Raw genomic sequence first — 16,594 nt, 5'->3', positions numbered from 1 at the left:
AGTTTGAAACCTAGAAAAAAGCAATAGTTCTAGATATGACCTAGAAAACAAATTACCCAGTGAAGTCTCTTGTGCTGAGTTCATCAGCTCATCTCTATTAACCCCTCAAAGCATTTAGATCTCACAATTAACTTGTAATCCCAGAAATATTCAGGATGTGGACTGAAGCTCTGTGTCCTGAGAGCAAGTCATTACATGCAGGTTTCATTTTAGGACAGGGAGGAGCACTGAAGGGTAGCTAATGTGCTTGAGCACAGAGCTGCAGAGAAAACCTGGAATGAAGGCTCTGAAAGTATGAAGTGAAAGAAAACAAGCCAGTATTTATTATTAAAAATATCTTAATGATGAATCAGTTGTGATGGGTGGGACTAGTGATACTACCTGCTTGGGCAGACAGAAGAAAAACATAAAAGGCCATGAAGAAGTCCTGATACTGAAAACCAGTGTGTGGAGGAGAGGTAATGCTGTTATTTTCCCACTTATCTTTATCAAAGAATCAGAATATTTAAACCCCTAAAAACATTCTGTGACAGTCGTGATGGTACAGATCTTCATGATGGTGGATGCCTTCTACTGAGAATTCTGAAAGTAAAAAACTAAAGGAATTTCACATGCACACTTTAGGTTGTGGACATGGATTTACTGCTTCTAAGGTCTGGGTGACTGAGTGTCACATCAGTGCTCACAGACAAATGCATACCTGCACTTGAAGCACAAGGAGCTCCAGACAGTGTCAGGACCCTGAAGAAAAATTGACCAAGACAGCTTTATGACTAACATGCAGCATTCAGCCATGACACAGCTTATTAAAGGAATAAGCGCACAGGCAGAAGTTCAAAGTAGCTTGAAAAAACCCTGCAGCTGTGAGTAAATACATTGCTTTATATTTGAGACATTGTGGAGTGTTCAAACACATTATTGTTTTTATTATGCTTGCTATTTGCTCACCAGTTCATTACCAATTGTTTTTGACAGTGGAAGAAAATCCAAGCAGCACTTGCTGTATGAAGGGATGATGAAGCTGTAGTGCTCCTGACCATGGCAGTGAGGCATCTCCCCACCCCACAGGGACACACCCCACCTTTATGGGGCTGCTTAGGAATTGCAATGGTCTAACTAGTAGAGGTTTGTCTCTGTTCAGTCATCACTATGCTTTAGAAATTAGTTCTACTCGTGGTGCCCCAATGAGTGTCCCAGTCCCTGTGCTATTGCCACCAAATGTTCCCAATGGGTGTAACCTGGGGCAAAGACTGATGCCATTTTCCTCACAGGATGGCAAATCCTTTTCAGCTGCCCAAGTGTCACTGTTCCGTGGCTGGTCACGGCACTGGCTCTTGATGCAACCTATCCCTCCTTTCATCAGGTAGCTCAGCCATAGAGGAACACCTTGTCCCGTGGCCGTGGTTATCCTCAGGATGACTCGGGGACATGGTCTGGTCCCGGTCGGTGAGTAGAGAACGCCTTGTAGCAGATATTCCACCCCTAGATGCACAACGCCGGGAACAGTGGGATGCTGGAAGCTCTCATGTGGGGCTGGCTGGTGTGGGGCTGGTGCCAGTCTTCTGGGACTCTCTGTCCTCTCCGTGCTGCTGTGGCACCGCCCGCTGCACCGGAACGTCTTCCCCCACACACACTGTGGTGCTCGGCCCTCATCTTTCATACCTAGCTGATCCCGACGCTTTCTCAAACCTGCCACGAAAGCCCTCCTGAGCGTGGTCTGGGCCTCCAGGGCGTGTACACGGGTTGTGTGCACGGGGTACGTGCCCGTGATCCCGGGGCCTGCGCCCGAATTTGTATCCGGGGTCACTGGGGGGGCCCGGGGTGCGTTCGCTGTCCGGCCAGGCCGTCCCCGGGCACCGCCGGCCCTACGTTCTCACCGTCGCGCTACCCCGCGCCTCCTGGCAGAGGTCGCTCTCCTCCTCACCCGCCACCACCCTCGCTTGTCGCGGTGCTTGCCGGGAGTTGTAGTTCGGCAAGCCCCCCCGAGTGCGGCGCGGCGAGTATTGAGGACTCCCACTCCCAGCGTCCCGTGGGGCACCGGCCCGGCCGTGCCTTTTGAATGATTTCACTGCGTTCGGCGCTTGCGGCGAGTGCAGCGGCGGCGGGCGGGATCCAAGGAGGATCTGTGGCGGGTGCGGCGCGCGCCTGGCCCGTCGATGGCGGCCCGAGCGGGCCCTGCCGTGGCCGCCTGCGAGCCGTGCCGCTGTTAGGAGTGGTAAACGGCCTGCGTGTTCACCCCTTCGCCCATCCGCCTCGGCGGCCGGCGGTCCCTCCGCCGACATGTCGCTGGCCATGGAGGAGGAGGAGTACGCCCGGCTGGTGATGGAGTCGGAGCCCGAGTGGCTGCGGAGCGAGGTCAAGCGTCTCTTCCAGGAGCTGGGCGAGACCACCCGAGAGAAGATCCAGGCGGCGGAGTACGGGCTGGCAGTCCTGGAAGAGAAGCAGCAGTTGAAGCAGCAGTATGAGGAGCTGGAGCTGGAGTACGAGACCATCCGCACCGAGATGGAGCAATTGAAGGAGGTGAGGCGGAGCGGCGGCAGGTGGGCGGCCTGGTCCTTAGCGCGGCCGTGGCGGGTGGAAGGGCGAAGGCAGCGCTGAGCGGTGGGAACGGGGCCGCTTTGGAGTCGGGGGACGGCAGGGTGAGGGTTCCCGGGGTACTGTGGGGCGACCATCGGGCTCTGGCAGGGCGGTTGCCCCCTCCCCAAAATGACAGCTCCGAGGTGCCGGGCAGCAGGCCGGCCCAGAAGAGGGAAGGGATGGGAAAAAAAGGCCTTTCTGCTCCAACCTCCGCTCCGGTGAAAAGGGAGGGAAGCGAGTAGACGCTTTTCTTTATCTTTCCGTCCCGTTCCGTTCCGCCACGGGATCCGGTGGGTGGGCCGCCCCAGGGCTGCGTAGGAAGAGAAGCCGGGTCGGGTTGCCCCTCCCTGGGGTTGGGGCTGCCGCCACCGCGCCCCCGAGCAAAACCCAAGCAGGCGGCGGGGGGCGAGGGCCGGGACCAAGGTGCGGTGACGATGCTGTCATATGCCTGCTTTTGTGTGGAAGGAGAAATCGTACGTTGGTGTTAATCACTTACTCAATGGGGACCACCACGAAAATAGTACAGCAGACTTTAGTTCATATAGCTTTGGCGCAGGTCCTGCCCTTAGCGTATTTTTTATTACTTTCTATTTTAAGGGAAATTCCGGACCTAATCTGTACAGGAGAGTAAAGTTTGTCAGTAGAAACGCTGTATTAGGCAATTTGTACAATGAGTTCTTCTCATGCAAGATCTCCTCTAGGTGTGGAATGTGGGAAAAGTGCTGTCGGGGGAGCAGTCAGAGAATGCGTAGTGGTGGTTTGCGCTCCTTATGAGCTGATCCTGTCAGCCCACTGTAGAGCATGGCCCATGGGAACTTGTCTGCGTATAGCTTTGTTTGGTTCAGTGATTTGGCATGCAGGCAAACCTTGTGCTGCTGATAAGGCCTTGCCTTGACATACAGCCTAAGAGGTGAATATAGGTGGATTTGACCCGTACAAATTGTATCCAGTGGGACTTAGCTTTTGTTTATTCAGTTGGAGATGGATTTAAAATAAAATCAGAATACAGTATTTCAAAGGAAAAATAAATGCTTGTAACAGACTGGTATAAAATCAGCTGAATTGGTGAATGCCTTCCCTTCCTGCTTACTATATATCTTTTGCTCTTGTAAATGAAGCTTTGTTTTGCTTTTATTGCATTAAACAAGTATAAGCAAAGAGATTAATTACTTTGAATTACATGGCTATAAACTTGTTAACTAAATATGCAAGTTGAACGGATATGCTGCTGTTCCTAAAGCCACTTGAGACCAGCACAGTTACAGCAGCATACAGGAGCAGAAACTTGGAAGTCAAGGGCAGAGCCAGTTGTAGAATTGAGCTCAAGGGAGAGAAAAGTCAGTAAACCTAGTTGGTAGGTGGAATGCGAGACATAGCATGGAGACATTATGGGACTGGCCCAACCTCATTCGGCAGGGCAGTGCCTGACACACCAGTGGGAGCCAAGATGCCTCCATCACAGGTAGTGCTTTAGTCACTGGGCTGTGCTATGTGTGTTTGGGCATTACATGTTTTGACTTGCAGATGGAAAAGAGCTTGATGGTACTGTATTTTTATTCATTTAGGGCTGTTACAATTGAGAAGCTTGTAAAAGCATTTAAAAAGGAAAAAAAAAAGGCAGAATCAGCAATGATTCACTCTTTTTGGCTTTTAACATTTTGAAGGATTTGCTTTGTGTGTTCATGTCCTGCTCTAATTAAGTCAAAACCTGGGAAGCAGACAATTCTGGGAACAGCTTGAGTACTCTGATAGCCTACTCAGGGAAAGAGAATTGCTCCTCTAGCTTTCTTGTGATGCTGTGCAGGAATCTGGTTTGCTGTAGATCTTGTAAACCTTTAGCAGATGTATGAAGCATATGCTTGGAGAAGGAATTTATCATTGTTGCTGTTTTATGCAACTTCTTGTTTTTCCCACACTCAGTTAGAGGAATGCTGCATATGAGACTTACTACGTGTCACGCTCCAACCTAAAGAGACTCCACCTTGGGTTACTGAAGTTGTTCTTGGGGAATGTCGGAGATTGATGTGAAACTAGAACAGTATTGCTTTCTATCTCTTGCTTCTTAACCGTGACTTCATGCAGCCTTTTAATGTATAGCACTTTTAGTCTCTATAGAGCTTACTTTGTTCATCTGTGTTGAGTGAGCTAAGCGGCACAAGGCCATGTTAGGCAGGGTGTGGGGCAAGCATGCGGTGGTTTTCTGTCCTGCTGGGTATTGTAGATTTGGATATGCTTTAATTAGTTTAATATTATAACTCCTGTATAATGGTCCTATTCATACCATAGGTAAACGTGTTCAGAGCGTAGGAACTTTATGATACAGTTTGTTGAAAGTACAGGCTTTTCTGCTGTAGTTATCAGATCTTTCTGGCCAGATTCTCCTCCCTGCCACCCAGTCTCCAATGTGTCAGAAATTCAGAGCCTTAACCTCCACTGTTGCATCCCTTTGGTAAATGTGAATGGCATTGTCAGAGCGGTATCCCGTTTGGTAAAGGTGTCAGTGTACTCTCAGTATTTGCAATCCAAGTTGTCCTGCTGAAAATGGGGAGCTGCTCTGTCCTTGCTGTGCTGAACCTCCACACCAACCCCTTTTTAACAGGGGTCAGGTTTTCTCTAAGTTTGTTCTTTTACTTGTATGTATGCTGACTTGATCTCATATATCTTTTGAGGTACTTTCTGCTGCATTTCTTCTGTCATTTTATTTGACAGAACAAAACTGAAATACAAACTGTCTTCCCAGGAAGACTTACTGTTATTTGCTTTTGTAAAAAGGAATTAATTTCAAACTGTAGTAAAGATTATGTTAAATGTTTTCCCTAGTTCAGAGAAATAAGATATTGGTTTTCTTGTAGTAAAATACTACATTGTGTTGTGAACATATAATTTTATTCATTTTTCACTCCCTCTAGGAGATGAAGTAACTTAAGTTTTTTCTGTAGGCTTTGTTTCAGCTGGTAAGTCACCCTGCAAGCCTTTGTGATATTGCCAATTACATAAATGACGGGGCTGACTACATGCCTGGGCAGAGACGCTTCTTACGTGGATGATACATATGATCACACCTTTGTGCACTCCAGCTCACAAAGTGATTGTCTGAGGATTCAGTTATTGCTTTCCTGATGATTTGTGGGGGAATGTAGCATGGAAGGTTTGCTTGAAAAAGAGGTTATCAGCTTTGCTCAGTACTTCAGGGTTGCTTTGAGATGTCAGATTCATAACCAGCTCAGTTATGAAACTGGCTGCTCCTTTCTGATTAAGAGGTTTTCTTGTATTGGTGATTGTAGAATTGTGTTTAAACTCTGGGAAAACATGGGCATTATGATTAATCATTTCTGAAACAATGCAAAAATTCCTAAGTGGACTATGTCTATCCTTAAGGTCGAAAAGCATATGTTAGTGTGTCACAGTGTAACATAGATGGTTTGTGGTTTTTAAGGAGGGAACAAGGTTACAAGATCTCCACAGGGCTCTTAATTTCTTTGTATGGTAACAGTGGCCCTTGTTTCTGTTTTTTGCCTTTAAAAATCATGTATTGACTTTAATGCCATTTTATGACTTCTCTGTTGGCAATTCCTGGGTAATCTTGCAAGCAGACTTTAAAAGAAACACTCATTCATTTCCCATGAAGCCCAAGTGGGGTGTATGATGCAGCTGAGGTGATGTGTCTGTCCCAGGCTGTAATATTTCTGCTGTTTGAATTTATATTGAGGTGGGGTGTAGAAGATCTGTGATCGCTGACAGAAGTTTTACTTAATTGACTTACATACGTGCTAGTTAATTTGGTACATTATATTTCATCCAGGCTGGTTTTACATTTCGTTATGTTACATTTTATTAATGAATGTTTACCTGTGCTTCTTCAGAAGTGAAGGAGAAATCACTGCCTTTCCTGTCTACCTCATGTAGTGCTGTGTACCTTGTAGATAGACATTGTAAACTGCTTGCTGAAGTAGCAGTGATTTTCCCCACTGGATTTATCCAGTGCCTTTTGCCAGTTTGTACTGCTGTTCTCATTTTGTGTGTAAGAACATAAAGGCAAAGAGGGAAGAAACAGCTAGGCTAAAGGCACCTAACAAACTCATGACAGACTGGGATTAGACCCTCTGTGCACATGAATCAATGCTGGATTGACCAAGTCTTTGTATTTAATTATGGTAAATAATGATGTTCAGTTTCAGTACCTCTAAGCCTCAGGTACACATCTGCAGCCTCTTCCTCTTAAATATTCAGGTGATGTATTGATTCCTGCTGAAAGGAAAGGATGTTAATATTTTTGAGATTGCCTCTAAATTTGCAGTGCAGTTAAAATCAAAGGATTTAATAAAATAAATGTTTACTTAAATAGGCCAGCTTAGGTGAAATTTAATTCTGGTTATACAGATGTAAATTTGGAGTAGGAAACGTACAACTGCAAATTGAATTTAGGAAACTGATAGCAAATTTGTGCATGTTAGGTGAAAATGGTTATGCTTTGGTGAATCTGTCTTGGGGACTTAGTGGTGATTGTTACTTGGACTTCAGCACCTGCCACACTTGAAATGTTAGAACGCAATTGCTGTCTCTACTGTCAAATCAGGCTGAAAGCTGTGGTGGGGTAAGCAAAATATTCCTGTGTAAATTAAGCCTCTTATATTTTGATAAATCGTAGTTGCTTTATATGAAGAATAGAGGCACCCCTGATATTAATCTGATGTTTGCAGTGGTATAGACACTTAGTACCATGTTTTGGAAAAGCTACTTTTCTCACATATCCTTATTTAGGAAGAAACCAAAATGTGAAAAATTAAATGTTCCAGTTCTTCCTGATGTACTGGAAATACTAACCTGTAATGTTTCATGTTACTAAATTTATTTTCTTTGCTGTTGTTCCTTGAACTGCCTTTCTTAAAAATAATAAATAATATTCTTGAAATTATGATTTCAGATTATTTTATGAAATTGCTGAATGTTCTTCTTGGTCTTTTTCTGATAAAATTAATATACCTTATGTATTAGAACAACCATAAGTATTTGGATGAATAGTAAGGAACTTTTAAAACTTATTTTAAAAACCCCCACGTTTCTGCAGAAGTAGTTTTCCCTAAATTGCTGTAGTCTCAGCTGAGAGCTGGGTCTTGGGGAAAAATTATGTTTTACTTTTGGTTTGCGATGCTTGTCTGTGCCTTGGCCCAAAATGAGGTCTGTCCCTGACCACTAGTAGACATTAGATAATTTGTTTCTAAGTTTCTTCATTAAGTTTAACCCGAGGTTTTGATGTTTGTCAGCCGTAGTGCAATTTGCTACCTATTTTTTCCCTGGAGGTGTGGCAGCATGGAGTGTTTGCTGTCCAGTGGAGGGGATATAGTAAAACTATGCTGTGGAACTGTGCCAAATTTTCTTTGTTATTTTTCTTTATTTTGGTTTTGTTCTTAAATTAGGTCAGTTTGTGTCGCAGGCGTGTTGTGCGTGGCTGTGCAGGTACCACCTCACCTAGAGTGTGTTAAAGCAGCAGCAAACAAGAAATGAGAAGAGCAGCTTCAGCTAGTCTTTCTGCTGAGCTTGGCAACGAAGCTGCTGCCTTAACACCACAGAGAGCAGCTGCACAGCGAGCGGGATCTGTCTGGCCTGGCTGCTGGGAATTAGCAGTCCTGGGAATACTGCAGTGGCAGTGTTGTTCAGGCTGGTGGCTTTGGTTGAGGTCTCTCCTGGGATATAGTCTCTCTTGTAGCATTTCTTGTATTTACACAAATTAATTGTTCCTTAGAGCCTTGCGTTTGGCATCCTTCAATGTGCAGTCCATGAGGGTACCTGGGAGCTGGGGCTTGAAGGTGGGATGGGAAGCTGCCTGGGTGTTCAGAGAACAGGGGCAGACCGTCTTCGCATACAAAACACTAGACCAAATGCTGCACGCTTGTGGCTTCTCTGCACGGGTGCTGCAGGGGAAGATTCCAAGCAATATTACTGAGGACTGGAGTGAACTCAGAGGGCTTCACAGTGGGGGATATCCATGTGTTCCCACACCCCTGAAGCGGAAGTTTTGTGCAACCGCTGATGTGGCAGATGTCCTGCCTGGAAACTGAAAGTCTTAAACCTAGAGTCGCTGGTGTTTCATCACATGGGCTGTTGTGGTTTCCTCATTTCAAATCTTGATTCATCCTTTCAAAATCTATGAAACATGCTTGCTAGTTTCAGGGGTATTAATACCCAATATTTGACTTAATACTCAAAATATCCCTTTGACCAGACTTTCTTCTAGTCTGCAGGAGAATTCTAATGATTTGGAAAATTGTCTGATTTTACTAGGAGGATGCAGGAGGGTGGGAGCAGCAGTTCTCAAGTCTATGCACTGCCCTCAGACTTAATAAGTTCACCATTTCCTCTTTCACTCTATGGTATGTAAGCTTGTGAGTAATCTGTAGCAGCTTTGGGCTGTAAGATGGCTTCCAGAGGGTGATGCATACTCCAGGCATTCATTTGCTTGCTTTCTCTGCTTTTGGCAGACTGCAGAGAATTGTTTGTTCAGATTTGGTAACCCAGCAACAGAGGAATATAGTGTGGGTTTGAAATATCGCCTACAAAACCTCAGCAGAGGGAAATGACATAAATCAACTTTGCCATCCAAATGAATGGAAGACCCTCCATTTCAGGGAAGGGCCAGAGTTTTAGGTATAATAGCTGTAAACTGTGGCTTTTTTTCTTCATTTCCCCATTCTCCAGCTCATCTTCCTTCCTTCCACCTCCTACTTTCCTCCCCCTCCTCTCTTCTCTGCTGTTTTCTGGCTGAAATATGCACCAGGCAGTGGATGTCAGGCTCACCTCACTTTGGAGTGGGGACTTACCTGAGGAATCTTCTAAAAGGTGTAGTGTGTCTTGCCCACAGACAGGTTTGCCGCTGGGACTCTGAGCAAGAAGGGATATGGGGCTAATTTGGGCTGTTCGGTCCCAGCGTAGTTGAAGCTCAGTGTGGGAATGGATATGAATTCTCTGCAGTCCTGTGTCCGTGTTTGGAAAGCAGCTGTGCCATGCGAGGCCCTATACAGCTCTCGCTGAAACAAGTGGTATGTCTGGTGGGGTGCTGAGTCGTGCTGGATAGCCCAGACTCTGCAGCATGCTGCAGTCCTTGGTCTCCTTAAATGATTTTTTTTCACCCCTCAGTTGTTGCCAGTGTGCAGTGTGGGGCTTGGCAAGCTCCCAGCATGGTGCAGAGTGCTGTGCTGTAGACAGTGAGACAGTATTTGGTGAGTTCATTAGGAAGTCCTTCTGCATGTTCAGTGTCAGTGCTGCACAGAACTGGGCCTGTAGTTCAGCTCTGGCTCTAAGGCAGAGAAGTATACTGACCTAATACCATAACTGGGATCCAGCCTGCCCAAATCAAACAAGATTCATTGCTTCCCGTGCACAGAGAATTTGCTATATCTGATTTTCCAAGGCCAGAATCCACTGTATTTTCCGATGATGAAGAATGGTGTTTGTTTGGAGCTTGTTCTGTTGTATGAATGGGTAATTCTAAACCAGAAGGGATTTTCTCGCATCTTGCTGCACAAGGCTGTGTGTGTTTTGAGGGAGAAATTTGGTTGTGATGTCCAAATTGGCTGCTGCATGATGTATCTGTAGTCCACTCAGCCCTCTAGTTCTTGGAAGCTGTGGGTGAAACTTCTCACCAATGTGATACTAGGAAGGAAATGAAAAATGCATTTTCAAGCAATCAGTATATAATTATTTAGTGATTTTCTATGATGTCATTTGGAGAGAGCATTTGGCCTCTGAAATAGGAATTGGCTATTGTTGGATGAGTGTGACTGTCCCCAACAGGTCGCAAGCAGTAATGAGTGTGTCATGTAGCATGTGCCCCCATCTTTGGTATATACTATCAAACAAAGAAAGATCATCTTGCCAAAACATTCTTCTCTAATAAATGCAGGTCTCCGATTCAGCAGAAATCATCCAGCAGCAGTCTAGATTTGAATTTTTCTCTGGCTCAGTATAATGCAGTAGCTTTATGAGACTTGTATCTATGTAAATAAAAGCTTCTGACTTGTGTCTTGGTTCACTGTGGGCAATAGCTGTGCAAAGCAATTCCACTTGGCTCCCTTTTGGGAATGCTTTCAGAAAGTATATGGTTTTAACTAAGAAATGGCTAGCCAGCCTCACATAAAAGTTTGATTTTGCAGACAGATAAGTCAAGTCTGTCAGTGGTGGAGAGCTGATGTTGGTCTTACACCAGATTTGCCTGTTAATAGCTTGGTGTTCTCTTGCTGAAGGTGGTTTACTGGGGCAAGTGTGCTAGGTGCTGTGACGGTGAGCAGCAGAGATGGGATGTTCCCTGGGAAGGTGCAACACTGCAGCACGTAGCTGATTTAGAAAGTGATGAGAGATGTATTTTTTGAGTGAGATTCATGTTATAGTGGTTGGCATAGATGAAAAGGGTTCCGAGGGTGCTGATGAGGAGCATCTGCTGGTAGGAAGGTTCATATGGATGCACTAGACACTTCTGGCTCTTGGTGCAGTTTACAGGGTTGAGTATAACATCTGCTTCCACCTGAAGCTCTATCAGGTTCCCTTTCAGACACATTTGACTCAGAGACAAAATGCAAAATAGAAGGTGTTTTTGCAAGTTTCTTCTTTAGGGGTTATTGATACCTCTTTTTTTTGCGTGTATGTTTTATACTAATTGAGTCCAATTCAGGAAGCTACTTAAAGGTGGGCTGAAGCCAAGATATCCAAACTATTGCCTGGGAAACAGGACCACTTGCACTTAATGGCTAAATTAGAGCAGTGTTTGGGAAGTAGGATTGTTTTAAAACATTTCCCCCTCTCCACAATGGATACAAAAAAGTCTTGTTCTAAGATCATTCAGTAATCATAGAAATATTTAAAGACCAGATTTGAGTCACTTGGAAGAAATCAAGCTGAGGAGTTGTTCAGCGCTAGCCTCCAGTATTATTTATGTTGCTACAGAGCAGTCCATAAAAACTAAAGACTGAGCACATGAGTGACCACAACACAATGTGCCATATGTAACTTATTTTTTATTCTTTGCCCATAGGCTATGTGGCCTTCAGCTTGGGATCACTGAAATCCCAACTGGACAATGTCTTGAGCATGTTTTTAGTGGTGACCCTGCTTTTAAGCAGGAAGGTTGGAGTATGTAACCTTCAATAGCTCCCTTCCAGTCTTCAGTATCTAAATTCTGTTACTTTGTTGCTTACATATGTATGTTTTTTACATACTGTGCTTTAAAATATGCCCCATAGTTTAAATTCTGAAGTTTGAACTAATTCATATTGTTTATCCCCTCCTGCTCTATTTAGTCAGTGAATACACACTGAAGGACTGAGTAGCTGAATCTGTGTTTTACCAAGTGGAGCACATGAGACATGTTAGTTGTGTGTCTGCACTTCAGGAGGGCTGACGGAATGCTGTCTACTGTGATACTTGCAGTATTACCCCTTAGGAAAGGAATGCAGAGAAGAGTTAATTATCTGTCATTGTCAGGCATTTCATAGATTTTATAGTTTTATTCGTGCATGTAGACTTCTGCAGTGATCCTATTAATCACTCTGCTGTTTGGCAATTTTGATGCCCTCCCCTCACATCTGCGTGTATTCTGCATCATTCAATTCTCTATACTTGTAAACTGCTAATGTAACTCCTTAAACAAGGAGTTACATTATATGCAATACATGTGATATATACAATACATGTGAATGAATTGTGGTTACCTTTAACTTCTGTGGGGTTCTGGGGTGGGGAAAGCCTGTATTTCAGGACTAGTTTTCACTCATGTATCACTTTTCTGTCCTTCAGGGTTCACAGTGGAGGTAAGCATAGTAGTGAATTGGAGTAAAACTATAGCCAGGACTCGTCATGGCTTGACTGAGGCTTAAGTACACACCTTGCGATCTCTTCTTTCTGAAATCGGGAAGGGTTTTAGGAATTAGAGAAGGCCTCTGAGGGTTGTGTTGTAGACTTTTTGTCAAGGCTGCTGGGATAGTGGACTTGAGCATTGTCTGTCCTGGAAGTTTGGAGGAAAACTTTCCCATTGAAATATTCTGTTTTCTAGGCTCTCATGGAAAGGAAGAGTGCAGCTTTCATAGCAGTGTTATGTTTCAGACAGCTTTTACATCTGAGCACTTAATAATAAATCAGCTTAGTCTTATTTTCTCTCTGTAGAAGGAGACAGGGAGAAATGCCTACTCATTTCACTTGGGAAACAAGTAGAAGCCAAACAATAACAGTACAGTAAAGGAATTTTGTGGGACAGAGCGGCAATTATATGCAGACTCATATATATATATATATATATATACACACACACATATGAAAAATAGCTACTCCACTGGTTTGTAGCTGGTTGTTCTAGTGTAGCCTGTGTGGCTGAGTGCCCTAAAATAGAAATACCTTATTGGGACTGAAGCAAATGGGCCCTTTTAATGTGACACAAAGTCCGTTAACATGAAAATTGATCTGATGTTCCCTTTTACCTCCCTATTGTTAGAGTTTTTGGGGAGGATAGTAAGGCATAAATTCCTTTCATGCTCCTCAGTGTGACAGACTACAGCTGGGGAGCATCTTGGAATCTGGCTCATCCAGGGAGGCTTTTGGGGCTGGTGAAGCCTCTGTGAGGCATCTGTTTGTTTTTAAGGTTCTTGGCTCTGGGAGTTGTGAGAAGAGGCCTTAAAGAGCATTTATCAGCCCTGTGGTCTGCCACTCTCAATGTAGCTGTGAATGCTCTTTTTCCCATAATAGACCTGAAAGAGCATTAAGGTTGACACTGTATGTCTGCTTTATGAGAAATGTATTTTCTTGTTTTATTATCATTGTTCTCTGTGGCAGGGGTCATCTCCATAGAAAGTGATTAATTTGATGAAAGTATTTTTCTTGCCATGAGCTCCATTTGTTGCCTGGTACCATGCTGTGCTAGTCATGTGTTAGTTTTGTCTTACTGCACATAACATTAGGCTTTGTATCAAGAATGTGGCCTTAATCTTCAGTAGGCATTGCTCAACAAGAGAATAGAGTCTCCATGAGATGTGGAGTTCATGCAGATCCAAGTTTTATTGCATTGCCTCTTAGTTCAATGAGTCGCTAAAGCTAGATTTTACTTCTAAAGGATTCTAGATCTATTGGGAACAGCCTAGTACTTGGTGTCTGTGGACCCAGGAATGCTCTCCAGTGTTCAGGCTTAGGCTGTTTAACTCTTGAATTGTTTAACTTCTCTTCTTGTGTTTTAAGAACTGTCTTAATGCTGCCTTTGGTGCTGCAGCAGAGTGTAGTTTGTAGTGTTTTGCTGTTGGATTACTGATCTAGTGTCTTGAAATTTCAGGTCTGTAGATAATAGGTATATGTCTCTTTCTCTTTGTTTTTGTAGTGCAGAAGACTGCAGTAATGATGGAAAAGTTATGTTTGAGGAATTTGAATAACATCTGTGTGGATGGCTAGGGTTCCTCCTACTCAATTTCTTTCATTTTTTCTTTAACTTTGTGGCCTTTATGTGCCTAAAACTAGTGTCTGTTTATAATGCAACAAATCAACTTGCTGAAATTCAAGCTCTAAATATGAAATGAACTCCTGGAGAGACAAAATTCTCCCTTGTATTCTTAAAAAGTAACACTGGTCTGCTTCAGTGTGTCATAGAGTACAAGATACAACTCTCAGTTCTTTGTTCTGATCAGAATTTTATTTTGGAATAATTGTGCTTTAGACATCAGTCCTGTATGATTGTATTCAGTGTTTCATTTTAGAATGAGCAGCAAGGGTAGCAGTGACAGTGAATGCAAAGTGTAATAATGTCCAAGGATAACTAATAATATACTCTTGAATTTTTTTCTAAGATGTTCTTGAGTGCAATGCCAGACTACTTGGTGTTGAACTTTCAAAACTTGAAAGTTTTTTAGAAAGAATGCCCTGAGCAAATTACACAATTACTGGTCAGGTTTTCTTCCAGGGTAGGAGGCAAACTTCAGCCACAGGCTAAGAAACTGGAAGGAGTTAGGACACAAAGAGGATGAGGCTGCCCTTTCATATCTGAAGTGGACAAGCAGCTTACAGGCTCATGTCTCTTCTTCCCACTCCTACTTCATCCTGTGCTTGGTTTTGTTCCTCTTCCTTGGTTTCCTGTTGAATTCCATTGCAGCCGCTTATCATCCTGCTGCTGTTACCCTCATCCTGCTGCTATTGCCCTGTGCCACTGTCTTGACTGTCATCTCTTATCTTTTCCCTTGGACACATTCTCTTTGCCTCTTCCTTACAAGACCTGCTTTCTCCCTTGACACTAGTACTTCTCATGGCTCCTGATCTAATCAGTCACACAGTTTTCTTCTCCAGCTCCCAGCCTCCATGCCACAGAGCTCTTTCTCCCCTCGCTGGTTCCCAGTAAGCTGAGATGGCTCAGCCAGCTGAACAGTGGCTTCATCTTTCAGGCCTGAGGCTGTCAGAAATGCCAGGCACTGCCCAGCATGGGTAAGAAGTGGAGAGGAAGGGAATTAAACCTTGATATAAAGACTTGTCTATGCATAGAAATTGTTACTTTTCACTGAACCTTTAAAAATAAAGCTGGCCTGAGTTAAACTGCTGTAGGCTTTGGGATGTCCTATGCCAGCCAGCCTAAACTTGGATTAATCCAGCACAGATCTGAAACACATGTTACTGCTGCAACAAAATCTGTTTGAACAAGAACTATATTTTCCTGGGTGCCAGTTTGGAAGATCATTTAGCTTTGCTCTAAATCAGAAGACATTTGTAACAGGCTCCTGAGCAGCAATGGGCTACTGGGAACCCTTGGCAGGGATCTGCCAACCTTCCACCTGAGGCATGTCAGGTATCTGCTTTAGCAGAATTCTCAGTGCCAGAAAATACAGCATGACACCTCTCTTGCCCTGTCACCAGAGAATAGCAGAGCTGAGGTCAGTGGGGATCTTCCTCTGCTGACTGGGCCAGACTGATAGCAGAAGGCAGGAAGTGGGCAGATGCCCAGTACTGGATCTTTGCCCAAACCAGCTGGGTCCCACCGGGCAGGGCTCTGGGTGGTACTGGCAGCTGAGCCCTTCTGACAGCTTTGGCTCCTCAGTGCACTGTGGCAGCCCCACAAACCCTACCCAATGAATGCCAATCAATGAGGGGTTTGTCTCTGCAGTTGTGATGCAGCTGTGTGGCTCCCGCATTCTGCCCCATCGGTCCAGTGGCCTTGAGCAGCTGGCTGGGGACAGCATGGGCTGGCTCTCTGCTGCTGGCCTGGGAGCTGTCACTGACTGCCTGGAAGCTTTGCAGGACAAAGGCTTTTCATTGCTGCCAGTGTCTGCCAACTCCTATTGCAATTAAAGGGTAATCTTTTCTAAATGGTGCTAAATTAAGGCTTAATCCCTCCCTCATGCCACATAAGAGGATGAATCCCTGGTTTTCTGAAAACAGCTTATTGTTTGGGCCACTGTCCAACCAACCTGTACAGCAATGGTCCTGGGATGGTTTGTGTGTGGAGAGGACTCACGCTTTTTTATTGATCTGCCTGTAGATACAACTCCAAAGTCCCCTATGAGGTCTATGGAGAAGTAGTTATTTACCACTTCCTAGTATGGCTCATACCATATGAAACTTGGGAGGTAGCTGTTGCTGAAGTCCTGACCCTGGATACTGTGGTGATGGGAGATGCCTTTGCCTGTGACTGTGTGTGCTGGGTCCATGCTGTTGGCTGTCCACTCACCAGCCACCAGCCATGCGCTGTATTAAGTGTTGCATGAAAGCAAAGAGTCTTGGCAGTATGGATTGGTTTGTTTTAATCAAGGCAGGTGTGTGTGTAAAACTGTAGTTTAAATTACTGTTACTGCGTGAGGCTACTGCCGCAACATTAATCAATTAAGGGGGGTTAACTTTTCACTGCTCTTGGAATTGCTGAACTGGATTATTAAATAACAAAATTCACCTTTGAGAACAGGAGGAGACTGCCTTTTGAGCCCATGTTAAGACTAGGCTTTTAAGCCTCTCCTTGGGGGAACTACTGTGTAGAGCAAGATGCAGTCAAAATGTTTATTTGCTCTTAAAT

At 44.4% G+C, this 16,594-nt stretch overlaps 1 protein-coding gene across 3 annotated transcripts in view; it reads left to right on the top strand.

The window, feature by feature from the left end:
- The first annotated feature begins 2,060 nt into the window (after positions 1-2,060).
- Positions 2,061-16,594, top strand: part of BICD2 (BICD cargo adaptor 2) — a 50,296-nt gene continuing 35,762 nt past the window's right edge. The window contains exon 1 of one of the 3 annotated variants that reach the window (XM_074550208.1): positions 2,061-2,520. In XM_074550208.1, the coding sequence (XP_074406309.1) occupies positions 2,281-2,520 (240 nt within the window). In that variant the 5' untranslated portion in view covers positions 2,061-2,280. Of the gene's footprint in view, positions 2,521-9,072; positions 9,223-16,594 lie in introns of those variants that run through there. The other 2 variants (XM_074550209.1, XM_005494336.3) reach the window with 2 other exon arrangements.

Source organism: Zonotrichia albicollis, chromosome 12 (assembly GCF_047830755.1).
Source record: "Zonotrichia albicollis isolate bZonAlb1 chromosome 12, bZonAlb1.hap1, whole genome shotgun sequence".
NCBI classification, from domain to species: domain Eukaryota; kingdom Metazoa; phylum Chordata; class Aves; order Passeriformes; family Passerellidae; genus Zonotrichia; species Zonotrichia albicollis.
This window is presented reverse-complemented; position numbering and strand designations above follow the sequence as displayed.